Genomic DNA, 15,799 nt, shown 5'->3' on the forward strand with positions numbered 1-15,799 from the left:
CATATATATATATATAATTTTTTTATTAGTACTTTTTTTAACATATTATCAAATCATTGTTGCTAATATGCCTGATAAATTTTTGCGTTAAACTAAATGACATTTTACTACTATAAAAATGTATTATGAGTCATTCTTTGACCTCCAACACAAATATCTGAGACATAAGGTCGAGTAAATTATGATATGCTAATTTATTCCTTTAACATTACGCAACATTTGAATAAAACGTTACGCAAGGAGCCAATTAATTTTGCTTTTAATAAAGAGCTGGGGATTTTTTTTTTATGCACAAATATTGCATCAAATATGCTTTCATAATGTGTGCAATCGAGGGCTGAAGCAGAGCGAGACGGAAACATGAAATTAGCATGAGCCGCTGTGCTGTATCTAGGCTATGTGTTCATGCTGCTAGCACACGTTTATCAGAGCAGGCCAGAACATGATTTCTTATTCATCACACACTCTCATACTGCACTGGCAAACCTGCAGACCCCTTCATAATGCATTGGGAATCAATCAAATAAAAAACAAGCTTTGGATAGAAGAGCATCTGTGGTTAAATTACTGGTTGTGTTCATTTCATACTAACCGTAATGATGTGATTCTGCCGATCACAGGCTTTGATAATGGGCTTACAGAGTCGAGCTGGTCGTCCTTTTAACCTTCGAGACCAACGTGGCTCCAAAATACATCAGGCATAGGAGGATAGCGTTGAGTTTCAGGCTACAGACTGTGGATGGCAGTGACATCTAGTGGAAACATGTTAGTTTGAAGATGCACAGCGAAGGAAATCTACAAGTGACTAAAGCATAGGCCTCAAACTGGATTCCTGGAGGGCCGCAGCTCTGCAGTTTTGCTCCAACCCTAATCAAACACAGCTAATCCAACTTATCAAGGTGTTCAAGACTACCAGAGACTATTAAGCAGGTGTGAGTTGGAGGTGATTGGAGCTAAACTATGCAGAGCTGTGGCCCTCCAGGAATCGAGTTTGAGACCTATGGACTAAAGAGCCTACCTGAAAATCATCAGTTTCTACCTCAGTTTCTTTCTTTTGTACTGTTCAACTTATAATGTTAAGATTTTAACAGAAAAAAAACAAACAAATTAGAAGTACGAACAGTAGAGCTGCACAATATATGGTTTCAGCATTGATAACACAAGATATGCAATGCTCAGTCAGAATTATAATTGACCAGAAGCCATAAGACATTTAATTACTGTAATTATAAGGAATGTATCCTTTTGAATCTTTGTCTTGTTTCTAGTCCAAAGATCTACATTTCAAAGCGAAAACAAGATTATTTTACTTGTTTTAAGGAAAAACTCTCAATTTGGACTTACACTCGCTGGCCACTTTATTAGGTACACCTTACTAGTACCGGATTGGACCCCTTTTGCCTTCAGAACTGCCTTAATCCTTCGTGGCATAGATTCAACAAGCTACTGGAAATATTCCTCAGAGATTTTGCTCCATATTGACATGATAGCATCACGCAGTTGCTGCAGATTTGTCGGCTGCACATCCATGATGTGAATCTCCCGTTCCACCACATCCCAAAGATGCTCTATTGGATTGAGAACTTGTGACTGTGGAGGCCATTTGAGTACAGTGAACTCATTGTCATGTTCAAGTAACCAGTCTGAGTTGATTCACGCTTTATGACATGGTGCGTTATCCTGCTGGAAGTAGCCATCAGAAGATGGAGACACTGTGGTCATAAAGGGATGGACATGTTTAGCAACAATACTCAGGTAGGCTGTGGCTGTTTTGTTTTGTGTATGAAAATCCCAGTAGATCAGTAGTTTCTGAAATACTCAGACCAGCCCGTCTGGCACCAACAACCATGCTAGTTTCAAAGCCACTAAAAATCACCTTTCTTCCCCATTCTGGTGCTCGGTTTGAACTGCAGCAGATCGTCTTGACCATGTCTACATGCCTGAATGCATTGAGTTGTTGTGTTAATTTGCGTTGATGAGCAGCTGGACAAGTGTACCTAATAAAGTGGCCAGTGAGTGTATATTCCTTCTCAAGTTTAAAACAAAACAATATTTTTACTTGATCTCTGAATTTTTACATATTTGGACTACAAACGAGACAAAGCAAAGTAAGAAAAGCATATTTTTTTGCATTGTGATTATTATATCTATGTACCTGAATACAGTTAGACAATATTGCTACCGTCAAATAGTGCTATTTAAACCACCTTGTGAAACTGTATTCGTATGGCAAAATTGATTGCAGAACAATAAAATATCAGATTATTCCAATATCGTGCAGCCCTAATGCACAGCTTGGCTTCTTTTTAACCCTTTAGATAGGCCTGTGCAAAACAGTTCCTGGCTTTTATATGGAGTTCTGTGGAGTATAACAGCAGATTTTAGTGTGTGTGCATAAATACTGAGAGCTGAGGTGATTATTTTGATTTTCTTAATACAAATCAAGGTGTGCAAAGGTCTCTCTCTCACACACACTATACTCCATATAGAAGGCAGAAAGATTCTTAAGCTCTTTATGCATCACAACTGATGATCAACAGTAAAAACTGTACCTCTTCCTAACTCAGAAAACCAGCAACAATTAAGAATGCATGATTATATACTGTCATGCCATTGTAATCCAAATATGTGATTATAATGGAAGTCAATGGGGCAAAAACAGCCCCCAACATAACGAAAGGGTAGTCAATTTGCCCGGAGTATATTGTTGAATTTTTTTCAAAGCATTTTTAAAGGATTTTTTTTAAAATATGGGTCAAAATGCGATTTGTCTCCAAAAGTTTCTCCATTTGCTGAAACAGAATCACACCAGAATGGATGAAAACATCCCCAACAGCACACAAGGGTTAATACTTTAACGAGTGACAGGTATATCAGTGGTTACACATACAGTTTCAACACTACCTCCCCGAATGTCATTATTTATACAAACACGAAGCCAGCCTCAAAATCAAAATGCTTTTTTATGTAAAGATGCTAAAATAAATGAACACAGGTCTGCAGGTGGCACAAAAATATGCATGCTGCAATTTAAATAGCATTTTTCATTTGACAAATCTGAAACCAATGCCAGCTCTGCTATTAAAAAGTCAAATAAACTTATCTAAGAAATGCAGATTTCAAAGGTAAAGGCACTAAATTTGACCTATGCAAAACCATCTTCAGACTGCAGCTTTCAGATTGTGCATCGCTTTGAATCTTTTAGTCATGCAAAAAAAAGAAAGAAAGAAAAAAACTTCACAGTTGAAAGAGTGAAATTATTTGAGGTAATAATTTATGAGGTAATAACCATGGCTCTTATTCCTAAAAATGCATAAATATGTAAAAATCCATGTTTTCCCACTTAGGTAAAATTCCCTTATGATGTTTGCGAGATGGTTTTCGGTAAAAGCAAAGTCTTGGTACTGATTTAGATGTGTTTTCAATGTGATGACCCATTTCTTCTCATGTTCAGGCCAGTAACTCAACCTCCAGTGCTCAACTTTTTATCCTGAAACAATAAAAATAAAAAAAATCTGTAAATAATTCAGCAAAAATCTTCATTCTGTTACTCTTTCGCTCTAAAACATGTTGGGTTGTTGTAACCAGGGTGCGAATTACAGGGGGGTTTGGCGGGGACTGACCCTCCTAATTAACACTTGATCCCCCCTGAAGGACGTTAAGACAAGATGTAAAGGGGGGTCAGCTCTTTAATAGTGAGAAATTATTCTCTGATCTGTATCTTAAGTAATAATATTAATAGTTTACATAATAAAATGCATGCAATACATTTGTCCACGCCTATAATGGTTCATACCATTGTGAATGCATGATCGCTTCAATCAGTCTCCAAAAAAATATTCCACCGTCTGAACCTGGCAGATCTAGAGGACTGATAGACATTGCAAGTGTTCACAAGACACTTCTCTTGTAAATTAGGTGTTTGTATCTTCATTTAGCCTAAAAGTGAAGTAAAATTAAACACAGTTTGAACTTGACCTGCAGCAACTTCTGAAATAACTAATCAGAGATTACTGTAGATCAGAATACACTAAATAACCCTCAAAATAATGAAAATTCTATACGTTTTATTAATAAATGTACATATCATTTAAATAAATACATATAATTGATGTATTACACATACTAACATTACTGAAAAAGTAGACCCCCCCCTGATCGTCAATGTATAATTCGCACCCTGGTTGTGATCCAATGTTGGGTCAAATATGGACAAACCCAACCATTGGGTTAAAAACTGTAATTTAAACTGAAAACAAAATTAACCTAACATTAGATCAAAAATGGACAAACAACAATCAATTAATTTCCTCAATTAAATTAAAATAACATTTTTAACCCATTTGGTTTTGTCCATATTTGACCGTTGGGTCACAACAACTTCTTTTTTTTAAAGTGCTATCACTGTGACATGATTTGATTTTGTCTCATATTTTTCTGTAATGTATGCCGCAAGCAACTAAACTAGGCTAAACTCGCTTTTAAACCAGTACATTAATGAAAATGGTGGTTCACCTGTTTGGCGCGGTCCACACACTGGATGTACAGCGACGCGATGTTGGAGCAGCTCATAGTTTGTCCTTTATTCTCAGCGTAACACTTTAAGATCTGACTCTGGAGATCTGAACACACGGGCTTGATTCGATATCGCCTACAGAGAGTAAAAAAAAGCTGAAGGCTTGATTCTGATTGTCCGATGAACATTCTAAAACTGTGTCGTTATTTTCAGATAACTGCACAGCTAAAATAGGTCTGGCAGGTTGTGAGTGCATTACAGCTCTATATCACTACACTGAATTATTTAGGTTATTTCACAGCAACAACAGTAAATAAAACACATTAAAACAAAAAATTTATATTTATCCATATTTTAAACAATGCTAATATCGACTGTATATAATTAAACTGTAGTATAAGTACATATTATTGACACTAGTCTATTGTGTTATCAGAAGATAATGCACTCCGCTTTACATCATGGGCACATCACCACCTCGGGTGTGCATTCATTTCTAATAATTCAATGGGAAATTGCCAATTATTCCTTGTAAGTGCTATGAAAAACTCGTTCAGAGGTTAGCACTGCCGCCTCACAGCAAGAAGATCACTAGTTCGAGTCCTGACTGGGCCATTTTGAGTTTGCATGTTCTCCTTGTGTTGGCTTGGGTTTCCTCCGGGTGCTCCAGTTCCCGCAGACCAAACACATGGGCTATAGGGGAATTGGATGAACTAAATTGACCGTAGTGTATGAGTGTTTCTGTGAATGAGTGTGTATGGGTGTTTCCCAGTACTGGGTTGCAGCTGGATGGCCATGCGCTGTGTAAAACATATGCTGAAATGGTTGGCGGTTCATCCCGTTGTGGTGACCCCTGATAAATAAGGGACTAAGCTGAAGGAAAATGAATGAATGGATGAATAACCCCGAACCCTTACCTGAAGCGGGTTTGTGCGTCCTCTAAACCTTTTTTGTAATTTTCAGCAGTGACTTTAGTGAACTGGGACATCTGTTTGACAACAAAATAAGAGATGCATGTAACATAATATAATATACATATAATATACTGTGTATAAAGAAGACTGAAGAAGTTTATAAAACGATTGCCTTTTCTTCCATCTTTGCGATCTGCTGCCGAAACAAATCATCCTGGTTTTTCAGATCTTTCTCCTTTTCTTCCAGCTTCTGAGCCTGATGGGGAAATATTAAAATGTTCTTGATTAGCCTGTAAATCTTTGTACAGTTGAAGTCAGAGTTATACGCCCTCCTGTATATATTTTTTTCCCCAATTTCTGTTTAAAAGAGATTTTTTTTTCAACACATTTCTAATCATAATAGTTTTAATAACTCATTTCTAATAACTGATTTATTTTCTCTTTGCCATGATGACAGTAAATAATATTAGACTAGATATTCTTCAAGATGCTAGTATTCAGCTTAAAGTGACATTTGAAGGCTTAACTAGGTTAGAGTAATTAGGCAAGTCATTAGCTGTTTCCCTCTAAAAAGCGAATTAAATTTATGCGCAAAACTGGAATGTCGCATAAAAGTCGTGTTAATAAAGCAGCATTTCCATCCCGTCAAAGAGAACAAAATCTTCACTTCCTGATTAACTGGCGCCAAATATTAAAATTAAAACATTTGCAATGGTAGGAGAAGCTGCGTCAATCTTTTCTTTATTTAATAAATGACTTGTGCCTCGCGTGGTGGTGTTTAAAGGTGTGAGACGTGAAGCACACTCTTGACTATTCTGGAGGTAATTAATAATATAATAACACTAATACTGAAATAGTTCAGGCACTTTATAATGGCCAAAACAACATTTCAGATGTTTCATTTGTTCATTCACACACATTTTTATCATCACATGATCTTTTATAACACAGATCACATGACTTTTTTTAATGCGAATACTGGAATTTGTTCTTTTCTTATCGAATAAAAAGTTTATGCTACTCAGTTATGTCCATACGTTTGTTTTATGCAAATTTATGCGCATCTTGCAATTTTTATCAACCTTTTTTTCTGTTTATAAAAATAGGTGGATGGAAACATGTAGACTGTAGTTCTGTAGACAATCGAAAAACAATATTGCTTAATGGGGCTAATAATATTGACTTTAAAATGTTTAAAAAAAAATTTAAAACTGCTTTTATTTTTATTCTCCAACAACAACAAAAAAACGTCAAAAAAATTTAAAATTGCTTTTATTTTTATTCTCCAACAACAACAAAAAAACGTCAAAAAAATTTAAAATTGCTTTTATTTTTATTCTCCGACAAAAAAAACATCAAAAAATTTAAAACTGCTTTTATTTTTATTCTCCGACAACAACAAAAAACGTCAAAAAATTAAAAACTGCTTTTATTTTTATTCTCCGACAAAATAAAAAAAAAATTTAAATTAAAAACTGCTTTTATTTTTATTCTCCGACAACAACAAAAAAACATCAAAAAAATTTAAAATTGCTTTTATTTTTATTCTCCGACAAAAAAACGTCAAAAAATTAAAAACTGCTTTTATTTTTATTCTCCGACAATATTTTTAATGATTTTTTATTAAAAACTGCTTTTATTTTTATTCTCCGAATTTTTTTTTTATTAAAAACTGCTTTTATTTGTATTCTTTGACAAAATAATAAAAAAATTAAAAACTTCTTTTATTTTTATTATTTGACAAAATAATAAAAAACTGTAAAAACTGCTTTTATTTGTATTCTTTGACAAAATAATAAAAAACTGTAAAAACTGCTTTTATTTGTATTCTTTGACAAAATAATAAAAAAAATTAAAAACTTCTTTTATTTTTATTATTTGACAAAATAATAAAAAACTGTAAAAACTGCTTTTATTTGTATTCTTTGACAAAATAATAAAAAACTGTAAAAACTGCTTTTATTTTTATTCTTTGGCAAAATAATAAAAAAATTTAAAAACTTCTTTTATTTTTATTATTTGACAAAATAATAAAAAAATTAAAAACTGCTTTTATTTTTATTCTCCGAAATAAAACAAATAAAACTTTCTCCAGAGGAAAAAATACTATAGTAAATACTGTGAAAAATTCAGTGCTCTGTTAAACATTATTTGGGAAATATTTTAAAAACACATTCACAGGAGGGCGAATAATTCTGACTTCAACTGTAGAAAAGATGGATTTTTTCCCTTAAAAACAACATACATTAATAACATGTGTGTGACAGATTAATGCAAAACGAACTGAACTCATTTCATTTAATTGCATTTAAGGATAAACTCACTCACATCTGGCTGAAATACAAATAAATCACTTAAACTACCGAAATGAAGAATGAAATGAAGATTAAGCGTCTTACCTTCCTCTCCATCCACTGAAGAACACAAGCAGATCAAGAGAAAGCAGAAAAGCAAATAAGCGACAGTAAAGCACCAGCATTTAAGTGACCTCTAAGTGATGCATTCTTAACATGTAAGCATATGCAAAGCCAATACATGCAGAGAAATGCAGACGTGTGCAGATGTTTTGGTTTGTACATGTTAGCAGTGTTATTTTAGCATCACTCACAAACTACTATGATTTTATTAATATTTGAATGCAATTTTCATGAATTAATTTTCTTTTCAGCTTAGTCCCTTTATTAATCTGGGGTCGCCACAGCGGAATGAACTGCCAACTTATCCAGTCTATGTTTTATGCAGCGGATGCCCTTCCAGCTGCAACCCATCAATGGGAAACATCCATACACACTCACTCACACACATACACTACGGACAATTCAGCTGACCCAATTCACCTATACCGCATGTCTTTGGACACGTGAACACAGGGAGAACATGCAAACTCTACACAGAAAAGCCAACTGACCCAGCCGAGGCTCGAACCAGCGACCTCTTGCTGTGAAGCGACTGTGCTACCCACTGCGCCACCCTTAATGCAATTTTTTTAGTTTTATTTACCATTTTATTTATTATTTTTATGTTTTTGTCACTTTGATTGTTCTAAAATATGTCAATACACATTTGAGCACACTTTTTATTTGTTTTTAGTTTTTTTTTTTAAGTGAACTCAAGTAAAACCAAAGGAAAATAAGAAATAAAACATGTAATTACATAGAATAAAATGTAAAAAATGTAAATATAAATAAATTCTGATGTATTATATTATATTTAGTCATTCATTTTCCTTCAGGTTAGTCCCTTATTTATCAGAGGTCTCCACAGCGGAATGAACTGCTAACAATTCCGGCATATGTTTTACGCAGCGGATGCCCTTCCAGCCGCAACCCAGTATTGGGAAACACACATTCACACACTCATTCACACACTCATTCACACACACCCCACACAGAAATGCCAACTGACCCAGCTGGGACTCGAACCAGCGACCTTCTTGCTGTGAGGCAACAATGCTAACCACTGAGCCACCATGCCACCTTATTATAATATATTAACATAATTAAACCGAACAGAAAAAAAGTTGTAAATTAAATATAATATTTAAAAAAATATACATATATTTTATGTGGAGTTTGCATGTTCTCCCCGTGTTCGTGTGGGTTTCCTCCAGGTTCTCTGGTTTCCCCCACAGTCCAAAGACATGCGGGACAGGTGAATTGGGTAAGCTAAATTGTCCGTAGTGTATGAGTGTGTGTGAATGTATCCCAGAGATGGGTTGCGGCTGGAAGGGCATCCACTACGTAAAAACGTGCTGGATAAGTTGGCGGTTCATTCCACTGTGGTGACCCCTGATTAATAAAGGGACTAATCTGAAAAGAAAATGAATGAATAAATGAATGAACTTATTTTATCTTCCAAACACAAGTGGTCACTGATTATTATTTATTAATACCAAGCAGAAATGTGATGTTTCTCTTGTGATAAGATCACTGTAAACAAGCTTTAACACCACATGGAAACAGAGACAGAAACAGATGAAAGTGTTTAAACTGTGAGAAACATCAGCTTAACAGTTGAAGACAAAATTATTTGCCCTTCTGTCAAAGTGTAATTATTTTTCACATATTCCCAAGGCGGCGACACAGTGGCGCAGTGGGTAGCGCTGTTGCTTCACAGCAAGAAGGTCGCTGGTTCGAGCCCCGGCTGCTCTGGTTTCCCCCACAGTCCAAACACATGCGGTATAGGGGAATTAAATAAGCTAAATCGACTATAGTGTGTGTGTGTGTGTGTGTGTGTGTGTGTGTGTGTGTGTGTGTGTGTGTGTGCGTGCGTGCGTGCGTGCGTGCGTGTGTGTGAATGCAAGAGTGTATTGGTGTTTTTCCAGTACTGGGTTACATCTGGAAGGGCATCCGCTGTGTAAAACATGTGCTGGATAAGTTGGTGGTTCATTCCGCTGTGGCGACCCCAGATTAATAAAGGGACTAACCCGAAAAGAAAATGAATGAATGAATGAAAATTCCCAAGGGGCGACGGTGGCTCAGTGGATATCAATATCGCCTTACAGCAAGAAGGTCGCTGCTTCGAGTACCAGCTGGACAAGTTGGCATTTCTGTGTGGAGTTTGCATGTTCTCTTCGTGTTGGCATGGGGTCCTCCGGGTGCTTCGGTTTCCCCCACAATCCAAACACATGCGCTAAAGGGGAACTGAATAAACTAAATTAGTTGTAGTGTATGACTGTGTATGGATGTTTCACAGTACTGGGTTGCAGCTGGAAGGCTGTGTAAAATATATGCTGGAATAGTTGGCGGTTCATTCAGCTGTGGCGACCCCTGATAAATAAAGGGACTAAGCCGAAGGGAAATGAATGAATGAATATTCCCAAGTGCAAAGATGTTAGCCTCTTAAGGGCTACCGAACAAACCAGTGTTGTCCAATGACTTCCCTAACTAACCTAGTTAAGCCTTTAAATTGCACTTTAAACTGAATACTAGTCTCTTGCCTGAAAACTCCATTAAAACTTGTGAATTATTTGAAAAAGAACAGGAGGGCTAATAATTTTGTCTTCTGACTATACAGGATAACACACAATACAACAAACCGACTTACATAATACTGTGTAATGAGACGCTCATCCTGAACGCTCAGCTCTTCTCTCCTAATGGCGTCTGCTAGAGTCTGTTGTTGAGATTTTTTCTCCTCTTCCAGAAGTTTCTTCACTTCTTCTTCAATCTGCCGTCGTGCTGCAGCTTGAGCCTGAGCTTTAGCTTTAGCTTTTTCTTCATCCAGCCTGAAGAAAACACACAGTCAATACAGTTTTGGAGCTAAAACTCAATAGCTATGTTCCCATCCATCAGTTTTCAGGTGTATTCTAGAATATTGAATATAAAAAATACTCGAAAACGCCAAGATGCACATATGTTTTTTTTTTTATTTGAGTCTACTTTTTTAATTCGATAAGGGAAAAAAATTGCCAAAACGATGATGGAAACACATATACTGCAAGAAATGTGCATCTGTAAAGTCATGTGCTTTAGTTTGAACAGATGATGTGATAATAAAAGTGTGTTTCAGCGACGCATCAACGGACTTTGCAGCGTTTCCAGCACATAGTAAAACATCTGAAATGTCGTTTTGCTCATTTCTAAAATCCCTCAGCCAAAGTCTGTCATCACAGTGCTTCAGTATTAATATTATTCTATCATTATTCCCTCCAGAACTGTCTTGAGCATCTGTGTGCACTCCCAAAGAGCGCCTCACGCCTACAAAAATTGGGTTCACTGCGTTTCCTCTTCATCTTCTGAGGTGCAATTCGTTTATTAGAGAAGAAAAAAAGACCACAATCTTTTCCTAACGCACTAAGCTACATTTCTCTGACTTATATTTGGTGTCAGTTTACCAGGAAGTGATGATTTTTGTTCACTTTGACTCATTGGATAGAAACGTTGCTTAATTCACAAATATTTAATGCAATATTCCAGTTTTGCGCATAAGTCTAACCCGCATCTTTGGATGGAATCACAGCTACTGTTTTTAATGGAGCTTCATTGAATAGATTTGTACTGTTGTCGGATGTTGTGCTCTGCCATCTTCATCTCCTCACTCATTTGCTTCAGAAGATCTTCTCTGATTTCCTTCCTGAGTTTTTCCTCATCAACTAAACAGAAGAAGTGAAGTAATATTAGAGCATAAATGGGGATCTTTCTTGAATATATGGAGTACAATCAAGTTTATGAGATGGTAAACCTATAGATTTATTTTAAATTTTGGTTGTTTTTTTTTGCATTTTTGTGTGTTTTTGGCACATTTGATTGTTCTGAAATATGTCTATATTTGTTTTTAGAATTTTTTATTTAATTATTTTTAGTTATTTTAGTAACTCAAATTAAAGGAAAATGAGAAATTAAAAAGTAAAATATTAAAAAACCTGAGGCGGTTCATTCCACTGTGGCAACCCCGGATTAATAAAGGAACAAAGCCAAAACGAAAATGAATGAATGAAAAAATCTAAATATTAAAAAAAATGCTAATGTAAATTAATTCTGAAACTTATTAACAATTAAACCAAACTGAAAAGCTTTTTTAACCCTTATATATATTTATATATATATATATATAAAAAACCCTGTTGGTGATATTTTGATCCACTCTGGGGTGATTTTGAGTCTTAATTTGGCCACAAATTTCTCCTTGTTTCAGTAAATGCAATGATTTTTGCTGATGAATCTTATTTTGACACATATTTTGGGAAAATGCTGAAATTTTTCAGAAATTCAACAATACACTCTGGGCAAATTTACTACTCTTTCATTGTGTTGGGGGCCGTTTTTGCCCCACTGACTTTCATTATAATCACATTTTTTGATTGCAAAGCCATGACATCATATTCTTAATTTTTCTTTATTGTTGGTGCTTTTCCCTGTTAGGAAGAGGTAAAATTAGCTATTTTTGCTTTAGTTTCTGGCTTTGGAGTTATATGTAGTATAGTGTGTGAGAGAGACTCTTTGTGCACTTATCTTGATACGTCTTGAGAAAATCAATATAATCACCTCAGTTCTCAGAACATAGCAAAGGAAAACCACCAACAATCAAGAATGCATGATTATTTGGTGTCATGACTTTGTGATAAAAAATGTGAATATAATGGAAGTCAATGGGGTAAAAACAGCCACCAACATAACGAAAGGATAGTCAATTTGAACAGTACACAAGGGTTAAAAACAGGTTAACCTAAACAAAAAAAGATGGAACGAACAACCATAATTAGAATAATATTAAGTTAACAAGGTCTCCAATTTCATCGTGAATTTAGAGTTGAGCTCAAGATTGAATTGCCAAAAAGGTACTAATGAGGATTATTAATTACCGTGCATTTGTGATGGAAAGACTTGGTCACTGACTGAAGGCACAACAGGTTCCTCAACTGGAGAAAGACAAGAAACAGGAGATTCTCCAAACGCTTCAATTGCACTGGAAGACATTTCATCAGGCAAAACCACTGCTGAACTTGAGGAATCGGGAATGGAAGTAGGGAAAGGTGAAGTCTCGACAGGTAAATCAGGGGATGATGAAGTAGTAGATTCAGTAACAAGAAGTTCATTCTGCACAACTACAGGTTCAACAGAAGATCCAAGTGAGCCTGTGATCGGAGGAGTTGTATTAGCTTCAGGATCAGTAGTTAAGGTTAAAACTGGAGTGAAGGGTTCAACCGGTGCATTCGGTAGTTCAGGAGGTGTTATTGAGTCACTTGTTGAAGGAATATTAATGAGTTCAGCAGGCAAAACTACATGCTCATCACCTGTTGGAGGACCCACAGGTGAAGCAGGTGTAGAGGTTTCTTCATTCACAGGTACTGAATGTGTTGGTGGCTCTGAAGGGACTAGTGTACTGACGTAAGAGGGAGGATGAGGCATTATGGGTACATGACGCTCATCTGGAACCGAACGCTCAGTTTTTTCTGACTGCATGGAGGATTTGGTTGAAGTTTGCACATGCTGAGACTCCTTCATACGATCAATCACTCGCTCTGAAAGCTGTTGATCAGCAGATCGAAAATAGCATAGATTAATATTCACAATTGTTCATTAATAATAATAAAACAGTGTTATTGCATTTGAAAACAATTTTTTTGTCAACCAAGAAGTTTGTGTTTGATTCCCATCAGGATCAAGAACTATTTTAACAGACTTTTATCAACCAAAATTAATAAAATATACGTAAAAGTTGTGATATAATTGGACTTGCAGATTGGATATTGCTTTTTTTGGTGTAAATCTAATTGCAAGTGCTTATGAAATTAATGGTTATTTTTAAAGCATGATAATCAAAAATCAACAATAGTTTTTTTCTACACTAACCATAACTTAAGCATAGTATTTGTAGTAAATGTGTGTTCCTACAAACGGTAGTCAGCGTGCCAAAAAAACATGATTACTACACATATACTGTAACAAAACCAGGATTTATTTTCATCTAGCTAGAATAATAGTATGTCAATTGCGTTAAGTTTGGCATTAATTATCCTGGTAATTATAATAGCATTGTAAAATCTTACATAAATGATTACCAGATTCACAGCATAGCCTAAAAAAGTTAATTTAAATTTTTACCATAGTATGAGTTCAACTAAATCTGTGTTTATTTGTTAAAAAGCCACTTTACCAGGGTAAATTTGAATACTTTGAGACTGATGTATGGTTATGTGGTCAATAGTATACACTTCAAAGCACATTTGTCTGATTACATTTGTAAGTAAAGGTTTACTAGTTATGTTTAGGTGTAACATGTATGTTTAGTATGCAGCAGGTCAACATATATGACCCGTAAGCTATATATACACACTAGGCTATATGTTCTGAGGGACATTATGTTCAGCACCCATTAAACCTCCACAAATAATGAATTATATATTGAAGTGTACTTAATCTCCCAGTTATATATTATCTAAACTTTTAACTGAACCAATGAAACTCTTGCAGCGCAAACAACGTGTTACAACAAACATACGTTCTTAAGTTTGAATCAAACGCTTTTGTTGAATTAATGTAGGTTTAAAATACTTAATAATGAACTGGATACGTTTATATTCATCTAGTGCACTTACCCGAATGCCCTTGACGAATGTAACACCCTCCTCATCGTCGAGCGAAACGTGGCGCGAGCTGCTGTTTCCACCCATAACGGCGACAAATTGTCACTACAGTTTAATGTGATGATTATGATTGAAAAACACTCATATAAAGTGATTTATATGAAGAACTGGGACCTTCAATGACGGAATCAGCATCCAAAGCCGAAATCCGCGTGTTCAGTCCAGCCCTTCCCACTTTTACAGCGCCTGAGGAGAAATTCCTCCACAGCCCCGCGTTTATTTAAACCTCCTCAGAGACAAACATTCATTTATGAGAGATAACCCGATCATAAATCACAATATATATTGTTTTTGGTTAATATACATGTGATCATAACGCCTAATCATGAATTAAAGACGCTTTTTCGCGATATTAAATATTGAAGGGCGTGGCTTGTATGATGTAGCCTATTAATAATCTATGATGTGATTATTATTATTCATGTTTACAAAATGTTCTGCCAAAAAACATTTTATATTAAAATAACTGCATTGCCGATTATATTTTATGTTCTTGTTAATATACATGTAATCATAACGCCTTACAGTGGATTAAAGAAGAACATTCTGACTTTTCGCGATATTAAATATTTGAGGGCGTGGCTAATACGATATAGCTTATTAATAATGCATAATGTGATTATTATTCATGTTTAAAAAAAGGTTCTTTCACTAAAAGTTTTACATTATTAAAATAACTGCATTACAGTTATTTTCACAGACTATTGTTGTCAAAAATATCTTTAAGTCTTCCTTCCCTTACATTTTTGTTAGCTTCAATAAATTATATATTTGTTAATATATATGTGCATAAAGCTTTACATTCATGAGAAATAAAAGGAAAATATTTGGTACCATAATATAGTAGGCATACTATTAAAAGTAGGCAAGTTAAAATGGTTGGAATACATATTAATAACACATAATGAGATTATTATTATTCTTCAATATGTTAAAAACAAATATCTTAGAAAATTAATAGCGTACATCTTACAATAAAGCTTATTATTAATATAATTTTACAGTGTTAACAATAACTGCATTGAATCTTATATTTTAGACAAAAAAATATGACAACCATGATCAGTTTTCGTAAAAACTACCTTCTGTGTGAGCTCTTAAATTCAATAGAAACAACACTCCCAGAAACCCCTGGTTATTATTAACAATCACTCAGTCACATTGAGGTACAAGATCAGTTATAAAGCCCCAAAAAATTACTAGAACATGGAAAGAAATTGATTATTCCTAATTTTTAGAAACGGTAGCTCAATAGACCAATAAAAAAAATGCAGATGAGAT

At 35.0% G+C, this 15,799-nt stretch overlaps 1 protein-coding gene across 2 annotated transcripts; it reads right to left on the bottom strand.

The window, feature by feature from the left end:
* Positions 1-2,944: 2,944 nt before the first annotated feature.
* chchd3b (coiled-coil-helix-coiled-coil-helix domain containing 3b) lies at positions 2,945-14,746 on the bottom strand. Of its 2 annotated transcripts, XM_056452334.1 has the most exons (9): positions 14,471-14,746; positions 12,734-13,400; positions 11,431-11,524; positions 10,477-10,657; positions 7,830-7,844; positions 5,603-5,686; positions 5,434-5,504; positions 4,516-4,651; positions 2,945-3,490 (listed from the first exon to the last, which is right to left on the bottom strand). In XM_056452334.1, the coding sequence occupies exons 1-9, from the start codon at positions 14,543-14,545 to the stop codon at positions 3,464-3,466; spliced, it is 1,350 nt and encodes a 449-aa protein (XP_056308309.1). In that variant the 5' UTR covers positions 14,546-14,746; the 3' UTR covers positions 2,945-3,463. The 2 variants fall into 2 exon arrangements, with proteins under 2 accessions (XP_056308309.1, XP_056308310.1); XM_056452335.1 differs by lacking the exon at positions 7,830-7,844 and having other exon boundaries at positions 14,471-14,736.
* Between the last annotated feature and the right edge of the window lie 1,053 nt (positions 14,747-15,799).

This window comes from Danio aesculapii, chromosome 25 (genome assembly GCF_903798145.1).
Source record: "Danio aesculapii chromosome 25, fDanAes4.1, whole genome shotgun sequence".
Lineage (NCBI taxonomy): Eukaryota > Metazoa > Chordata > Actinopteri > Cypriniformes > Danionidae > Danio > Danio aesculapii.

Bases quoted from the DNA above. Each gene is read 5' to 3' on its own strand.
- chchd3b (XM_056452334.1), bottom strand. From the start codon at position 14,545: ATGGGTGGAAACAGCAGCTCGCGCCACGTTTCGCTCGACGATGAGGAG. The intron at 4,652-5,433 runs GTAAGGGTTCGG...TACTCTCTGTAG, and splicing joins GACGCACAAACCCGCTTCAG to GCGATATCGAATCAAGCCCG. The intron at 3,491-4,515 runs GTGAACCACCAT...TTATTGTTTCAG, and splicing joins GTGTGGACCGCGCCAAACAG to GATAAAAAGTTGAGCACTGG.